The following is an 18,610-nucleotide window of genomic DNA, read 5'->3' on the forward strand; positions in this document are numbered from 1 at the left end:
TAGGCTCTGAGGCAGAAGGTCATTAGCTCCCTCACTATCATCTATTTAGTTATAGACACAGAATCAAGATATATTTTTCAATAGATTTACGATCTCTTGGACTAATCTCATGTGGGTCCCGCTTCGCTCTATATACAAATAAATTGTGTCTCTTAAGAGATCTTTAACATAGCCTTGCTGTATAAGCTACCAATTATTATTGAATCAACAATAACAGTTTCAAATTAATTCCTTTGTGTGCTACTAATATGATAATATGAGGAGTTGGAAAAGATAAGCATGTAGGTAATCTACTACGAAATATCCGGTCTTTAAATAGAAAACTCTACTTTAAATTTCAACAAACAAATACATAAATAAATGTTCTCTAAATAATCTTTTGTGAACTGATTTAAAAAACAAATCAAAGACCGACTTTAAACTTTATAAATAATTTTAATAGAGTCGTCTTCAGGCGCATTAAATATACACATCTGCGGAATATTTTAGGATTAAAAATACATAAGTAAATATAGGTAATCGCTATTGAAAGCTCAATGTTTTCAAGACCCTTATTTGAACGAGGCTAGCATTAAAAATATACATTTCATGAGCCAAAATGGGCGAAAAATAAATTTAAAATCTTGTACTCATTTTGAAAAGCTAGTCCCAGTAAGCTACGCATCATAAATATATGCATATATCAATACCAATTGCGACGACTTACAAAAAATATTCATTTCTCGCAATCCAATATAATTATATTTTATATTATACAAGCTTAAGCAAAAATAAACTCTTCATATTTATCTATCGTTACGTCTATACTCTACGTCCAACACGCGACACCAAACTTCAGAAACCGGAGCCAACATTGCCCCACTAACGCATTAGTTAACAAACTATTTTATTAACCAATATTCAAATCAGTGGCAACATCACTCGAGTAATTTCTTCATACCGTGCTCGAAACAATCCGACCGAACTTAGCGTCCGCCATTTGCAATCCTTCCGTGTCCTCCATTTGCTACACTAAAACTAATCTCCCGAATTACATAACTATATACAATCCCGTCCCAAATCCCGATATTTTCTTAAATACATCGATATATCATATGATAAATGATAATACAAGTTAAAACTAACAAAGGTAAATACCAGTGATTCATATTTATCGAACTTCGCCGTCGATTCATAAATATAGGTGTTCGCTTATAACTAATCACTTATTGCATAGAATTTACAAAAGCATACAACTATCGACTAGGAATTTATAAGGTAACAATTATAACGAGACCAAATAATTCAAATTCTTATCTAACAGCGATACATTGAGTCGAGATAATTCATGGTAACAGTAAATATACGAGATCATTTAACGTGAATTTAAAATATGAAACAGTAATATATTTGGATTATATGCAATGGTTAGATAAATTATTTTATTATAAAAAGCTGATTTTAGAGATGGGTCGAGTTCACAGTATTCATATCCAGTCACAAACGGTATGGCGTAACAATGTGTCGTAACAAAATTAATATTTGTGCAATAGTTCAAGTGAAGTTTTTCGATAAAACGGCAGTATAAGGCAAACTATTATTGCAACAACATAATACGGTGATAGATGGAAACCAGTCAACCAAAGCATGAGGTATTTTATATTGAATAACGTATGAATTGTTTTATGTGTTACATATTTTTATATTTAGCAATTTCGGCGAGCGATCCTAAATCTTGCCATTAAAAACGCAATATTTTTAAAATTACACAAAGCTATTTCTTCTATATGTGTTACAAATCTATGGCATCATTGATTGCTTATTACATAAATAAATAAATAAATATTCAGGATTATTTTCACACACGGCACGATCTGATCCCATACTAAGCTTTCGCTTGTGTTATGGAAACCAGATGGCTGATAAACATACATATATAAAAGCAAATAAACAGTACTACTCTAATTGTAACATAAACTTCAAGATAACAGTCAAAAATGAACCCAAAAACAACTTTATAAAACATACTTTCCAACATCAAAATCCTTTAATACGTGCAATCAAAATTGAACTTAAAACCCAAGCCATAAAGTTTACTTTCCAACAACTCAAATTTAGGTCACTCGCTGAAATTGTAGTGTATCGTAGTGTAGTGTAGTGTGTAGTGTATCGTAGTGTAGTGTGGTTTAGTGTAGTGTGGTTTAGTGTAGTGTAGTGTAGTGTAGTAACTAAGTGGTATGTTAGAGTGCGAAGCGTTAGCGTTGCGGCGACTACGCTGCGCGGCCTCGCTGCGCCGGGGGAATACTGCAACAAGAATTATTCAACTAATAAATTATAAGATATTTATTATAATAATTATAATAATTATTATTATTTAAAGTGAAACTTCTTTAGGCGCGTTGAGAGTAAAATTTCAAGGTTGCGTCATGGCAATACCTTCACGTCATGAAGTAAAGTGAGGATTTGTTATCCTGTCAAAGAAGTTTCACTTCTGACACGTGTGCTCGTTTGCTATTGAATAAGCTGTGAGAATTAATGGTGAACTAAGAAATGGTTGATGACAAATGGATCATTAATTCTAATCGTTGTATAGTTATGACTTATGACGATAAAGTCGAATCCATACTAATATTATAAATGCGAAAGTAACTCTGTCTGTCTGTCTGTCTGTTACTCAATCACGCCTTAACTACTGAACCAATTTGCATGAAATTTGGTATAGAGATATTTTGATACCCGAGAAAGGACATAGGATAGGTTTTATCCCAGAAATCCCACGGGAACGGGAACTATGCGAGATTTTCTTTGACAGCGCGGGCGATGCCGCGGGTGGAAAGCTAGTATAATATATTTTTTCAGCCTGGACTGATGCTGTAATTATATCTCAAAGCATTTCACAAATTAAGTTCGAAGTTTGATTGCCAAAAAATTATGAAACATGACCATTGTTTTTGTCAGTAGTCAATAACTGTTACTTACAACTTATTTGATTACTAAACTAACTTTATTTTATATTTCTCAAACTAATACACGTCAATTTATACATACCTTGATATTCAAGACGGCCGCCTGCCCGTAAGCGAGCCCACAAGCGACTTGAGCGCCTGCCCGAGCGACGCGCGCTCGCCCGGGCTGCCCGCTCCCCCCCCAGCGCTGCCCAGCGACAGCCCGGACAGACCGGACAGCCCGGAGATACCGGACATCCCGGACATGCCGGAGATACCGGACAGGCCACCGTGCGCGTCTAGACACTTTTGGTAGCGCAGCTGTGGAGGAGGAAAAACTTTAGTAAAAGAGAGAAAGTAGGAAAATCGTTTTGGAACGTAATTTGTGTGTACACAAAAAGAAGTGTACACAGTACACACATTATGCAAAAAAAGACATTTATTTACTAGCGGTGATAAATGCAAGAATAAGATGCATCAATGAAAAGAGATTAATCATGTTATTTTAATCACATAGCCCAATCGAGTAGGGCATTAAGAATACAGACCGGCCATTATTAATGGGTGTATAGGCTCTTTGACTTATTGTTTATTTATTTATTTTAGAATTTCCGACAAAGGATACGGTGTACATTTGTCACAAATTATAATTATGTAAGTACATGATCTTCTGTACCTTTAAAAGGAAATTACAGCGTTCAAAATGTTAATTACAATTCGTCAATTTATTAAAAATTGACGAATTCGTCAGTTTATTCTCAGTTCTAATTTTCTGTGATGCACAATAAAGAATTTTTATTTGATTGTTTTTAGACTTATCAAATTGGCTAATATATATCTGTTTGTTTGTTGACTTATCAAATTGGCTAATATATATCTGTTTGTTTGTTGACTTATCAAATTGGCTAACATATATACCTGTTTGTTATCAAATTGGGTAAGACATACCTTGCAGGCCGCCTCAATGGTCTTGCAGAGCGCGCCGGAGCTGGGGTCGGCGTGGAAGGCGTGCGCCACGAAGGCGTCCTGCGCCGTGTGCACGATGAAGGCGCAGCGCCGCACGTCGCGCCCGATGCCCAGGAACGACAGGTAGCGCACGCGGCACTCCACCAGCGGGGTGCTCTCCTGGGGACGCAGTTTGAGTCAAAAAGAAAAAGATAGAAAAATAATAAGGCATATGGTTTTTTTTGTTAGGTAAGTCGGACTGTATTAAAGGGTGCTCTCCTAAACATATTTTGAGTAAGGATTAAAGAAGAGAGAATGATAAGGCTTTTTAAAAGCTTTCAAGCGTACAAGGCACCTGGTCCAGATGGTATATACCCGGCTTTACTACAATGGGGGGGACCGATACTCACGTCTCATCTATCTGCCATTCTGACATCCAGTCTTGCTCACGGCTATATACCGACCAGCTGGAGGACTGTTGACGTTATTTTCATTCCTAAACCAGGGAAAACAGACTACACGGATGCGAAAGCCCACAGACCTATCAGCCTCACATCCTTTTTACTCAAAACACTAGAACGGCTCTGTGATAGACACATTAGGGATACTGCCCTCGTGCGTATTCCACTACATCGGAACCAACATGCTTACAGCCATGGTAAATCTACCGATTCAGCCTTACACTGTGTGGTGTCCAAAATAGAAGAAGCCCTACAAGAAAAATCAATGTGCCTGGGCACTTTCGTAGACATTGAGGGAGCTTTCGATAAGACACACTACTCAAGTATACAAAACGCCCTATCACAGCATGAGGTTAACCCCACAGTAGCCTCATGGATTATAAACATGCTAGGCAGTAGAGAGATACAACTTAGCAAGGATAAAACAAAGAAAGTGCTGGTCACCAGAGGCTGCCCACAAGGGGGAGTACTTTCACCGCTCCTGTGGAACCTAGTTGTGAACGACTTGATCAGCACACTAAACAAAAACAAATTCCATACCATTGGATATGCAGATGACCTAGTAATACTTATCTCCGGTAAGTTCACGAGTGTTGTCTGCGAAATTACACAGAGAGCTCTATTAATAGTTGAGCGCTGGTGCAACAAATATGACCTTTCAGTGAACCCGCGCAAGACGGAACTTGTTCTATTCACTAACCGACGCCTTCTAGGAAGCTACCAGCTACCAAAGCTATTTGGCTCCGTACTTCAGTTATCGAAAGAGGTTAAGTACCTCGGGATTACCTTAGACGATAAACTCAACTGGAACAAACACCTTGAGAATAAGATCGAAAAAACAAGCATTTCTTTCTGGCAGTGCCACAAAATGATTGGTAACAGATGGGGGCTCTCCCCGAAAGTCACAATGTGGCTCTACAAAACTGTCATAAGACCAATGCTAACTTACGGCTCTGTGGTTTGGTGGCCAAAGACACAACAATCGGCGGCTATAAGCAAACTGCAGAGATTTCAAAGACTCGCCTGTCTGGCAATCACTGGCAGCATGAGCACAACACCGACTGCTGCGATTGAAGCAATGCTCGACCTGCCACCACTACATCTTTTTGTAAGACAAGAAGCTCTAGCGACAGCTGTAAGGTTAAAGACACAAAACCTCTGGAGAATGTTGCCTACAGCACACAGTAAGATCTTAACTATGGCAGCCGAGAAGGAGTCCTCACTCCTTGCCATAAGTGATAAGATCCCAAAACAATTCATCTTTGACAAGAAATATAAGATACAGCTGCGTGAATACACGTCAGAACACAACAGCGTTGAAGACCTACTAATCTTCACGGACGGGTCCAAGACTGGAAATGGGACGGGTGCTGGGGTCTTCTCTGAGGACCTAAACATTAACATCTCGCACCCCTTGGGACCCCATAATACAGTCTTTCAGGCTGAATGCCTAGGACTTCTACTTGCAGCTTCGGCCATAATTAAAAGAAATGTAACAAACTATTCGATTCGGATCTTATCGGATAGCAAAGCAGCACTCATGGCAATCAAAAGCCATGAAATCACTTCAGGTTTGACCCTTGAGTGTCACTTAGCCCTAACTAAGGTATGTGACCTGAGAAATTCCCTAGTACTACAATGGATAAAAGGACACAGTAACTCACGTGGAAACGATGCTGCTGATATACTAGCCAGAAGGGCATCTGAAACACCGGTCATGGGACCTTTTCCCATTATACCGATACCTGCTAGCTGGACCCGGATGATGATTACCCAGCTCACTAGCACTGCTCAGAGAGCAGAATGGTCAAGCAGATCTGACTGCAAGCAAGCCAGAGAAGCCCTACCGGACATTGACTCGAGACTTGCACGTCGGCTTCTCAACCTACGTAGAGTGCAACTACGCGTAATAACAGGGACCCTCACAGGGCACGGCCCCTTTAACAAACATCTCTTCAATCTAGGGATCACAGACAGTCCGCTATGCAGAGCTTGCATGGCGACCGAGGAAACGGCAGCCCACGTCATCATGGAATGTAAGGGGGTTGCGGAGTACAGGGCAAGACACCTGGGGTCTCCTGGGTCCCTCCCCGAAGCCTTTGGCAGCCCTCACAAGCTGCTTGGCTTCATGGAGGAGCTCGGGTGGTTTCAGTTTTAGCTGGTTTCCCCCACCTCCCTCTCTCACGCAAAATAGGCGCTTGACGTCGAGTTGCGGAGAAATGCCCGTCTATTATTATTATATTAAGGCTTTTTAATTGTTAGGTTAGTCGGACAATTATATAGAAAAATGGTTGCTTAACGAAGACTTGTTATGGTTCGGTGGTTGGTCCGGAAAATACATGTTTAGTACAGTTAGATGGCTATTCGAAAACGGTAAGTTTGAGTATACTATCTAAGTGTATGGTAAAACACACTAAGTGTATGGTAAAATACACCAAGTGTATGGTAAAACACACTGAGTGTATAGCAAAATACACCAAGTGTATGGTAAAATACATCAAGTGTATGGTAAAATACACCAAGTGTATGGTAAAATACACCAAGTGTATGGTAAAATACACCAAGTAAGGTGTCTTCTCCCATATCCATAGTGACTGAGACGCCATGTGTACACACTCACCCCCTCCTCAGTGATGGTGATGCAGGAGGGCGCCACTGCGACGGCGACGGGGCGCCAGGCGGAGGGCGCGCGCGCGGCGGCGAGGCGCTCGAGCGCGTCGTTGAGCACGTCCATGCCGGTGGCGCGCGGCACCTCCGCGCTGCCCAGGTACCGCGCGCGGACCGTCTTGCGGGGCTCCTCCATCGGCGTGGGGAACGACGCACCTGCACCGCACACGGGTTAGCGGATAGAGCAGTTATGTGGTTTGTTGAAATTGATAGAACAGGAAATGTACACTCGGTTTGAAGATAGGCAATTTCCAAAGGACCGTTCAAATAGATGTCTTATTTACTATTTAAATGGACATGTTTAAATTACATCTCAATAATAATGTTGACAGTTAGGGAGAAAGTTTATATCTAGGGCATGCACCCGGGTTTACCCGGTTTCGAAAAACCCGGGTAAACCCGGTTTTTTTATGATCTTGAGAACCGGGTCTGAATAATATGAAACCCGGTTCTCCCGGTTCCGATCAAAATATTAAAATATAAAGTATTATTTACATTTTGCTGCATTATTTTAACAAATTTATTCTATCTGGCAACGTCAGACTCACGTGCATCGCGAATTTTCGTGCCACGCCTCAAGCGTGACTCTGATTGGTTGTCTAACCTTAGATGCTATAGGTTTCCTAGTTAGTTGTATTACCAAAAAAAAATTGGCTTCGTAAATGACAAAAATTAGGCTACAGAAATATTTTTATTAGATTTGTCGTGAATTTGAAAAGCTGTTGATTTTAGTGTGTCACATAATGATCCAGTCATTTTTTACCCGACTACGGCAAAGCAAAAGGAGGGTTATGATTTTGACAGGCTATGTATGTATGTATGTATGTATGTATGTATGTATGTTCATCTGTTCCCTCGTAACGTCTAAACTACTTATCAGAATTTGACAAATGACATATCATTAGAAGCGTCTTAATTGTCCGCTGGTTATAGGCTATATGGGGTTTCACAAAATCTAATGTGGCGTCCTCTATCGGACAAAACATACAAAGTAAAAAAATAAAGTTAAGATAAATATCCCGTGTTTATTATCATTTGAAAGCGCTTTCCTTGTACATTTTGAATATATATATATTACTAGCATTTGCTCGTGACTTTACCTGTATTCATGGGCTGATTGCATATAATTCACATCTTTTCGTCCATAGCTTCTTTATTAGTTCATCAGTTTAACTTTTGTTAATATTATGCCCCCAAATACACTTTAACACCAAAATAGTACAAATAATATAAAGTGAAAAAACTAAAACCCAACTACGACAATAACCGGCGCTGAAAAAGTATAAAACAAGATTTCAGAATACTGAACTGAACAAAGTTGCTAATGTAGTTTCAAGTAAAAGGACACAGTAGACTCTACCAAGATGCCTTCGTTGTAAATTGACAATAATGTCATACAATACTATTCTGAAGTATGCAATATTCCACTATGTAAAGATAAATTTTCATGTTTGGAAAGGCGTAGTCACACGTTACATAATATACCTATCTACCGTAGCTCTTCAACAACGTGTGACTACGCCTTTCCAAACATGAAAATTTATCTTTACATAGTGGAATATTGCATACTTCAGAATAGTATTGTATGACATTATTGTCAATTTACAACGAAGGCATCTTGGTAGAGTCTACTGTGTCCTTTTACTTGAAACTACATTAGCAACTTTGTTCAGTTCAGTATTCTGAAATCTTGTTTTATACTTTTTCAGCGCCGGTTATTGTCGTAGTTGGGTTTTAGTTTTTTCACTTTATATTATTTGTTTTTGTTATCAAGCTGAAATTTATATCGAATACTCAAGTCTACGGTCCCTTGATGCTATGAAAAAGTCAAACTCACAAGCCAACGCATCAAAAGATACAGCCGCAAATGCTGAAAATTTCCGCAAATTTCGACATTTACATGGAACTCAAAACCTTAAGGGTACTTATCTCAAGAACACAGAGTCTTGAAATTTGGTAAAAGTAACGTATTATTATAACACAGATAAAGGAAAAATTGCTAGAAACATAATTATTTTTAAGTTACAACATTATAAAAAAAATAGGTTAGTTCGGAGCCCTCGGAGCGCGAGTCCGACTCGCACTTGGCCGGTTTTTTGCTTTACGCCGTAAAGGTCAAAGTTAAGCGCGTCTACAGGATGGCGGTTCTACAGTGGTCTTAGAACGCAATGACAAAAAGAAAAGTGATGGTCAGAACGCTTATACCGGATACCTTTAGATACTATAACGTTTTATATTAGAGAATCTTAACAAAAAATATTATAGTATCTTCACCGTGTGTGACGCGCTTTAAAGGTAAAGTGAAGGATAAAGTCAAAATTATTTCGATTAAGGGAATAAATAGATACTTATAGATAATAAAGGGAAATTTTAAATGAAGTTTAAAATAACTAATGACAAAAGTGACGCGATTTAAAGTGATGGGAGTTAATGTGGCGGGACCGCGGGAGGTAAAGTGACGTGAGTTTAAGTGACGGGAGTTAAAGTGATGAGAGGTAAAGTGACGCGAGTTAAAGTGACGAGAGTTAATGTGGCGGTAGGTAAAGTGACGGTAGGTACAGTGACGCGAGTCAAAGTGGCGGGAGTTAAAGTTAAAGTGAAAGTTGGTCAAAATTATTTCGATTTAGGGAATAGATACTTATAGATAATAAAGGGACACTTTAAATGTAGTTTAAAATAACGAATGACAAAAGTGACGGGAGGTAAAGTGACGGTAGGTAAAGTGACGCGAGTCAAAGTGGCTGGAGTTAAAGTTAAAGAGAAAGTTGTTCAAAATTATTTCGATTTAGGCAATAGATACTTAAAGATAATAAAGGGAAACTTTAAATGTAGTTTAAAATAACAAATGACAAGTGACGGGAGGTAAAGTGACGGAAGTTAAAGTGACGGGAGGTAAAGTGACGCAAGTTAAAGTGACGGGAGGTAAAGTAACGGGAGGTAAAGTAACGGGAGCTAAAGTGACGGGAGTAACGCGAGTGAAATTGGCGGGAGTTAAAGTGACGCAAGTTTAAGTGACGGCCTATATCTAGTCGTAACCATTTCATTAGAAAACTGCAATTGTTAATAATAATCCGTGTATACGCACGCACGTACGTATACGCAAACTTCACGACATCAAGAGTAAGAAGAATATATCAGCTCTACATGATGTCGATCATTCGTTGAATCAACTCAGTTGACGTCATTAGATCAGCTACGTAGAGTCATCACTGCAGCGAGCGCTCTACCCGCCCCGTAGCGCTACGTAGAGCCCCGTCTGACTAGGGCTCTTCCGGCCTCCTCTACTCAAGCGCCAGACCAAGCCGAGGTTCGAGATCCCCGTGGGGGGGGGGGGGGACGCCCGCCCGCATGTCGCTACCAGCGTTACAATGTCGAAGCCCTTCTGGAGTTCTGGCTAACATCGAGAGACACCAAACAAAAAAAATGTGTGCGTGTACTAGTACACACGTAAGAAGTGAAACTTCTTTATGACCTTATTTTTCAAAAAATAACTAAAATAACGTATATGCAACTTTACAGAAATTCGTCGAATCACACGTGGCCCACATAAGAAAAAGATGGCGCTTAACGGAAAAAATGTCACGCGTAAATAAGTTTCAGTTCAAAAAGCAACGTAGAGCCGTTACCGGACAGAGGGCGCGGGCGGCGCGCGGCGGGCAGGTCGGTGGGGCGCGGCGGCGGCTGCAGCGAGCGCTCTATCATGATGCGCTTGCAGATGTCGCGCAGCGCGTTGGCGATGGAGCGCGCGGGCGCCTCGCAGCGGAACACGTGGCACATGTGCTTGCGGGTCGCGCGGTCGCGGGCCACGTACGCGAAGTCCCTGGCGATGGACATGCTCAATTAGACGCTAGCGATTCACATAGAGTCGTTTTTGTTATTTCATTGAAGTTATACTTCTTTTGGCGCGATGGAGAAAAATGATGAGAGTGAATTTTTACGATGCGCGCGCACACCGACACCTAAATTAAACAGCATGAAGTTAGCTCTAGGTGGTATGAAAATTAATGACTATGTTCAAGTTGTATATTCTAGTATTTTTTCCATACGCCAAAGAAGTATAACTTCTAACGCGTGTACATAAGTACACACACTCTTTATTTATTTATTTTATTTAAACAATTAGATGACAGAGATCCATTAATGTTAGTACGTGACTTAAAAAACTAATGTTAGTAGGTAAATATTATCAGTAAATATTATTGTTAGTATCAGTGGACGGGGCACCCTATGCGTAAACCTGTCGCTTTGAATGGACAAGTTTACGCACAAAGTGTTCCATAAAAAATGACATATATCTCTCCGAAATTACCATCAAGAGAATGTTATTGATAGTCTAGAAAAAGACTAGACTGTGACTTGAAATAGACTGAAGTCTACTTCAAAAGAAATCGAATGCTCTAGTGCAGAAAAAAGTAGAGTTACAAGTTACATCCTGGCAATACATAATAATATGCACTACCTATCACGCTTTGTAAATTTCTTACTTAAATCTCCTACTCTACTAATACTAATAATACGTACCTTTCACTGTTCCCAGCGGCATAATAGAAAATAGTAAATTAATAACAAATCACTTTTTTCTACATTTCTAGCACAGTCAAAAAAATATACAGTACACTTACACCAAACGTCGACACTAAACTACAAATTTACACATGAACTAAAACTGTCAATAGATGGCGCTATAGCAAATACAAACTCAGTAGCTGTAAGCTAGTATGTGTAGATTAGTTGTAAGATAACTTGTACAAATAAATAAATAATTAAAGCCAAGTTTCATACCGTCCATTGTCCCTTCCAACTCCCCACACTCGGATGGTGTGGATGGGCTGAGTGTGGAGTGTGTTGAGACTCTCTGGATCGATCAGTTTGAGTGCACCATCGTCTAAGTCCATGAATAAGTCTTTGCCCTGAAAAGATAAGATACTCTTCAGTAATTTATTGTACATAGCAGATTCTTATATAAACTGGACACAGATATCGGAAAAATATACCGAACGGTTGTATAAATTTGCAACCATTTTCGTTGACCGGAACATGTTTATTTATACATAATTCTTTTCAATTCGTAGTCGAGTATTATATAGTGGTCTCGGAATAATTACAAAAGTTTTGGAACTTGGATGCAAACTTGGAAAACATCTATTCTGATGCATTTACAAATTTGCAACCTCATGCGCGATCCAGAACTTTATGCAATTTGCAAATTTTTTTTTTTTTTTTTTACATTAATCCCAAAATTAAACAGTCCCCTCGATTTGCAGAACTTTTGAAATTTTCTTAACAACAAAATGTTTAATTAGATGTTTAAAGTGATAAAATTCTAGGTGCGGCTAAGCGTGTACGCTTAACATGCAATGTTCGTGTACAAATAGTTCGCAAAATTTAGATTGCACTTATGATAAACATGAGGTCTTTAAAATAATTAAGCTTACTTATAACTTGTTTTTTTTAAGGTAACATTAAGATTTCTTGGAGATAGCAATAATATGTGAATGAATTAGTAAGATGTCTTTTAAGATATACTTAATTTTACACATATCTCAGTGAAACTCGATTAAAAACATACCAATTTTTGTGATTTAAGATATTTAGGGACGGAACTTTCTTAATTATTTGTGGATTATATTATTTTCTTATGGACGACCTATAAACAACTAGATTAACAATCACGTTCAAAAATTGTCCAAAGCAAAACTCTCCCTACGCGTGTATTGGCAGAGTTTTCCAGATACATTACTTTGAACCTTACTGCCACGAAATAAGGTGTTAACTTCAATGAATGTTTCATACAACGCCGCTCAGACATTTTAGACAACAATTGTGAGCAGTTATTTACATTAATGTTATATTAATTTTACTCTTTAGCTTAAAAACTTGCTTTTCCCTTAGTTCTTCAACAATATGGAAAAAAAACGCTGCTAAACTGTCTTAAATTGCAAAAAAATATCGTACAAAAAAAAGATACTCACATCACCCCATCGTCCAACTTGGTCCAATAGATCATTGCGACCCAAGCTAAGGTCCACGATACACTTATTGACCGCGCGGCTGGAGCGCTCCGGAGTGAGGTCCGACTCCGATATCTCGACCCAGCCGAGCGATCGGACGAAGAATCGGACGGCGCGCCCGTCGGCGTCCGGACGGGCGGGGTAGCTGCGGCGCCTGGAAGGGGAAAATAATTGTTATAAACGATTTTTTTTTTACTTTTTTTGCAAGTGATTTTTCCTCTAGATAATTTAGTTTATACATGTATAATTAGTTTATAGGTGTAATTTTTATAGTGGTTAAGGTGATATGCTTTACAGTATCAATAATTTGCTGTCAAACATATCTGAACACAATAAGATGTTTGCCACCACTCCGTTTCAATTCCAATTTCAAAAGCTTAAATTGACACACTAAATTATTTGAGCAACAGAATTTGAATCATAGATTTGAATTTTTAAAATCTATACATATAAAAGATCCCTATGAACTATTATTTACAAAAATATTAGAACTCTTTTAGACTTGCTACTACGGTGGCAGTTATTCTAATATTCTAATACCAAAATCTGAAATGTAAACATTGCCTATAAACTTCTGTATCACTATTTTTATAGCTATTAATTCCACTACCAAAAACTTTTGAAAACTGCTACCACAATTCAGAGCGCAATAATCTATTTACACATACAAAAACTCACTTATAAGCGACTTCTTCCTTCCTCTTCCTCTCCTCCTGGTCCACATGGTCCAGGGCCCCACTCGTCGTACTCCTGGTGACGGACGTGGTCATGGGCCCGTCGTACTTCATGTCAAGGTTGGAGCAGTCCCTCACCATGGAGATGCGGGATTCTCTCGCTTCGATGGGCGGCATTTTGGGGATCTCTCGCTGTATTGTGCCGCTTTTGATGTGCCAGTAGTAGGGGCCGTCGTTGTCTGAAATGGCGACAAGTAATGTTAAGTTAACGGCACATTTGTTGTTTATTTTTTGACTGAGATTGTAAATTTACCAAAAAAATAAATAAATAATTAAACGAATGAAAGCTTACATGATTATTAGTCGATTATATTCTTGGTATGTAATTATATTTATTTTTGTGTACTTGATATTTAAATAAGATAAATTAATAATATTAAATACTAAGATTTGCTTTGATAATGTATTCATTTAAATTTTTAAGGATTGCGAATAAAGATTTACTGATTAACAAAGATGTTAGAATTTATATTATTGACAAAGGTCTTTATTAAACACAGACATTTATAAAAAGCCTTAAAAAGCTGAAGATTAAGACGAAGATTATAATTAAGAAGCACTTATAATATAACGCAAGCGCGTTATCCTCATGTCCTATTATTTACAATGTCATTTTTAAAACCAAGTCATTCTATTTCAATAAAATAAATTCATCAACCTTCATGTTTCTCCCATCCAGGCGGCAGCACCTCTTTCTTGGGCCTCAACTTGACCGGTATAGCGTACAGATCGTCGTTGGGGCCCTCCGCCAAGTGGGGCACGGGGCCCGAGCTCCCGTGGCACTTCTCCGAGGCCTCACGGTCCGCCCTTTCCTTTTCTGGAGGAGGGGAGTCCTCCCCCCCATTTTGCGGCGGCGTGATTAGGCCGCTTTTTTCACTGTAATAATTAATTTAATATGAGGTGTATGCATTTTGTTAGTTTGTTCTGAAGTCTTGAATGTTGAAACGATTTTAAATAGAAATACAAGTAATCTTTTATTTGTGTTTATATAGCGGTAGTTTTTTACAAACTGTATTTTATTTTATTTAAATTATATTAAATACAGTAAGTAAAAACTACCTGTGCTAATAGCAAGTATTTACTAGCTATTAGCACAAAAAAACTACATTACTTATACTTATGTAAGTAGAAACGTAAGCGTAGAAACACTGGAGGATTTCAACATCAAGGTACGGATTCGATTCCAGCTCAAGCCAAAAAATAACTCTTCTGTGCATGATTAAAACTATTTTATTCACATTCATTTAATTTATATTCCATTGCTTCAATATTAAAACATTACATTGAAATTTCACAAATTTAAAAGATATCTTCCAGATCTCACAACAAAGAAACTTAAAAAGCAATACTTAGTAACAATACGAATTCTAGAAACATCTATACAATATCTAGGTCACTCACTTTACTTTGCCAACCGGCGAAGATGCCTCATCTTCAACTCTGCAACAAAGGAAAAAGCATTATAACTTTATGTCTGTATAAAAATGTATTTTAATCTCAATTTAAAAATGTATCACTGCTTACACGACAGTAAAAGTAAACAGGAAAGTTTTTGAGGACGTATAGATAGATGGATGTTTGTTACTCCCACATACAATAACAGCTAACCAAACTTGGATGCAATTTGGCAACGAGATAGATGAAAGCCTAGATTAACATATTGACAATTCGTGTCGAAAATATCATCATTGAAATGATAGTTTACACAACCAACATAATAACCGACTGTAACCGGTAACCAGGGACTGGAACATGCTTCCTGAGTCTGTGTTCCCCGACGAGTACAATATGGAGGTCTTCAAGAGAAGAGTGAACAAGTACCTTCTAGGAAAGCGCTCTCCATCTTAGGCCACATCTCAGCTTTCCATCAGGCGAGATAGTGGTCAAGCGCTTTCCTATCAATCAATAAAAAAAAAAAAACAAAATTACAAATACTATTCTTAAACTAAATTTAAATTGATAACCGTTCAAAATAACTTTACTCTCAATAAACACAGTAAAAGGCATGTATCCTCTTAAAAAATGTGTATTTAAAACCACAGTATTACAATATATTTCCTATATTGTAATACTGTGTTTAAAACCGTTAAAAAACGTTTTTTAGTAATGAGTCTCACGGGTATCAATAATTATCCAACCGTGTCCATGCAGTCGACTGGAAGGGCCTTGGTCACTACATCGTAACAAAAATAAGACTATGGCGTATTGTTTTCATTTTGTAATCGATATTAAATTATTGAGCTTGTTAATGATGTAGTCTTTATTTTTGTTTATACAATACTATATTATGAGAAATTTGTTGGAATATTTTGACCATACAGTTAAACTTTTAAAAAAAATTTGTTTGAAAGAATGAAATAACAAAAGAACTAACTAGTCCTAACTAAGTGTCAATAGTTCCGATATTTTAACAAGTGCACGATACATTCATACAGCAAAGACTATTTAGCAGTACGTACAACTTTTTTATGAGGGTATATTTGATGTAATTAATACAATTATATTTTGAAATAAATTTCCATCGATATTGAACCAAAAGTTACTCCAATTCACAATCAATAAAAAAACAGCAACAATTAAATTTCCATACTTCAAAATCACAAAAATCAGCCTACAAAATATAAGTGAAAATATCATGTACAAGCACCCTTAACACTTAACAGTAACAATAAGCATAAAGCAGTGTACTCACTAACGACTGCTCTCAGTGCAAATGAGATTGCATTTTAACTCAGTAGTGTGCATTAATCTTCGTACATTTCCCTTTAAATTTAAAATGCGGGTATTTTTCATTTATTGCTTTCACTCGAATACGTAGGTTTAAGGGTTATGTAGGTTTCGGTCCATTTCTTAAATTATGTATAATTATAATATAATATAATTTGGCAAATGAATCGTGGTTATTTGAACGAACGTTGGGTTATCGTTAAAAGTAACCTGTTCCCTTTTTTTGTGTAATTTTTTTGTAATCAATTTCTTCGTGCATGAAATTTTATTTAAAAGTAAAATCTCGTGATTTTGTGCGGTAAGAGTACATTGATTTCACAAATCATGTTAAAGTAAAATATACGATTAGGTCGATTTTACTTTAAGAATTAGTGTAAAGGAAGACCGACTTTTATTATTGTCTATGCATTAAGAAGACTACGAAAAACAGTGTCCTTTAATGCTGCGCTTACCGCATATTACGGATACGTTACATCTGTGATACGGTATGGAATTATATTCTGGGGCAACTCGACAGACGTGACAAATGTATTCTTGGCACAGAAGAGGTGTATAAGGGCTATGTGCAATATTGGTCCCTTAGAATCTTGTCGACCATTATTCAAAAAGCACCATCTTTTAACACTCACGGGATTATACATTTTGGAAATTTGTATATTTGTCAAAAAACATGGTGAACTTTTTAAAAACATGAAAGACCACTCTAAACTGGGACTAAGAGATCCAACACGTCTAATGATGCCTAACTGCCGTTCAGCACTCTACCAAAAGAATGCAAGTGTAATGTGTGTAAAGATTTTTAACCATATACCAAAACATATAAGGGAACTACCAAAAAATTTAATGCACAAAAAATTAAAAGCGTGGCTTATTAATCACTGTTTCTATTCCTTAAACGAATTTTTTAGATTATAATTACCGAAACGATAAATGTACCTAACTTGACAAAAATTGACGTAAGAAATCAATTATAATGTAATAAAATGTAATAATCAAATTGTCATATTGCTATATTATAATTTAAAATGTGTATGTAGTAAATAAATGTAAAATGAACTAATGTAAATAATATATTGTTTAAATAATTAAATTATAAAATTAAAATATTTGTATGCCAATTGTTGGCGAATTGTGCGGACGAAACATTTATTATAACTTTGTAACCACAATTCATACAAATAAATTTTCATTTCATTTCATTTCATTTCATTTCATCATTTTGAATCAAGGAATCTATTGTATTTCTACTACGCTTTAACATTTTAATATCCACAAAAACACAAATAAAACCTTTACCAAGCGGTAATTCACACAAATCGCGCTAAAAAAGAACTCCACCAAAATGACCGTACTAACACGAAGTTAGGCACTTAACAGTCTCTCACCAAACTTGCCGACCGTCGAAGGCTTGTAAATTAACCACGAATCTGCTTTACGACCAATCTACGAGTTAATGGGGCTTATTTCGATTTTATGTCCCTTGCCCGCTTTGTTACGAATATTCTCTCGTCTAAAAACACTGTTTTAGGTGTTTCATTGGGAATATACTTCATGCACATTTAGTTAATTTCGATGATGGAATATCAATGGTCGCATATAAAAATAATAGTCCTTGGAAATCAGTGAGTATAGACGATTGAATATCAATGAACGGATTTAAAAATTCATGAAAACTATAATTGCACAGGTAGGTTTACTAAAAGAACAGTTTCAGAATTAGAAATTTTATTAGATTTGATGATGTTGGTTTCATTAATATTATCAATACTTAATACCATATTAAGGCATTGTCAATATAATTCTTATGTCAAATATAATTCTAATGTTATCCTGTTTCTTCAAAATAACAATCAACATTCAACAAATTGTATTTAAATCAATTACACAATCTTTGTACATAATTAATCACACTTACACACGAAAATTTGTACAATTTTACCAGTTACAAAATAATTAACAACAGAAACTAAAAATTCGAACAACTGACTCGAATCATCAATAGCACTCGAAATGCACATCACAATTGGGTTGGAACTGAACTCAATTCTAAAAAGCGTTTAAACTGCACAGAATGAAAGGCTTTTCGTGTCAAGACATCCTTAGAGCCTCTTCTACTTCGACGTGTCAAGTGCACCTACCAT

At 37.2% G+C, this 18,610-nt stretch overlaps 1 protein-coding gene across 6 annotated transcripts in view; it reads right to left on the bottom strand.

The window, feature by feature from the left end:
* Positions 1 to 1,091: 1,091 nt before the first annotated feature.
* The window catches only part of LOC123701553 (protein Fe65 homolog), a 44,038-nt gene continuing 26,519 nt past the window's right edge, over positions 1,092 to 18,610 (bottom strand). For 5 of the 6 annotated variants that reach the window (XM_045649061.1, XM_045649057.1, XM_045649059.1 and 2 more), the window contains exons 4-14: positions 15,144 to 15,182; positions 14,401 to 14,618; positions 13,687 to 13,921; positions 12,970 to 13,162; positions 11,780 to 11,907; positions 11,519 to 11,524; positions 10,624 to 10,817; positions 6,951 to 7,153; positions 3,873 to 4,049; positions 3,028 to 3,245; positions 1,092 to 2,283 (exon numbers count right to left, since the gene is read on the bottom strand). In XM_045649061.1, the coding sequence (XP_045505017.1) occupies positions 3,036 to 3,245; positions 3,873 to 4,049; positions 6,951 to 7,153; positions 10,624 to 10,817; positions 11,519 to 11,524; positions 11,780 to 11,907; positions 12,970 to 13,162; positions 13,687 to 13,921; positions 14,401 to 14,618; positions 15,144 to 15,182 (1,603 nt within the window). In that variant the 3' untranslated portion in view covers positions 1,092 to 2,283; positions 3,028 to 3,035. The remainder of the gene's footprint in view (positions 2,284 to 3,027; positions 3,246 to 3,872; positions 4,050 to 6,950; positions 7,154 to 10,623; positions 10,818 to 11,518; positions 11,525 to 11,779; positions 11,908 to 12,969; positions 13,163 to 13,686; positions 13,922 to 14,400; positions 14,619 to 15,143; positions 15,183 to 18,610) is intronic. The other variant, XM_045649063.1, reaches the window with a different exon arrangement.

Source organism: Colias croceus, chromosome 21 (genome assembly GCF_905220415.1).
Source record: "Colias croceus chromosome 21, ilColCroc2.1".
In the NCBI taxonomy this organism is placed as follows: domain Eukaryota; kingdom Metazoa; phylum Arthropoda; class Insecta; order Lepidoptera; family Pieridae; genus Colias; species Colias croceus.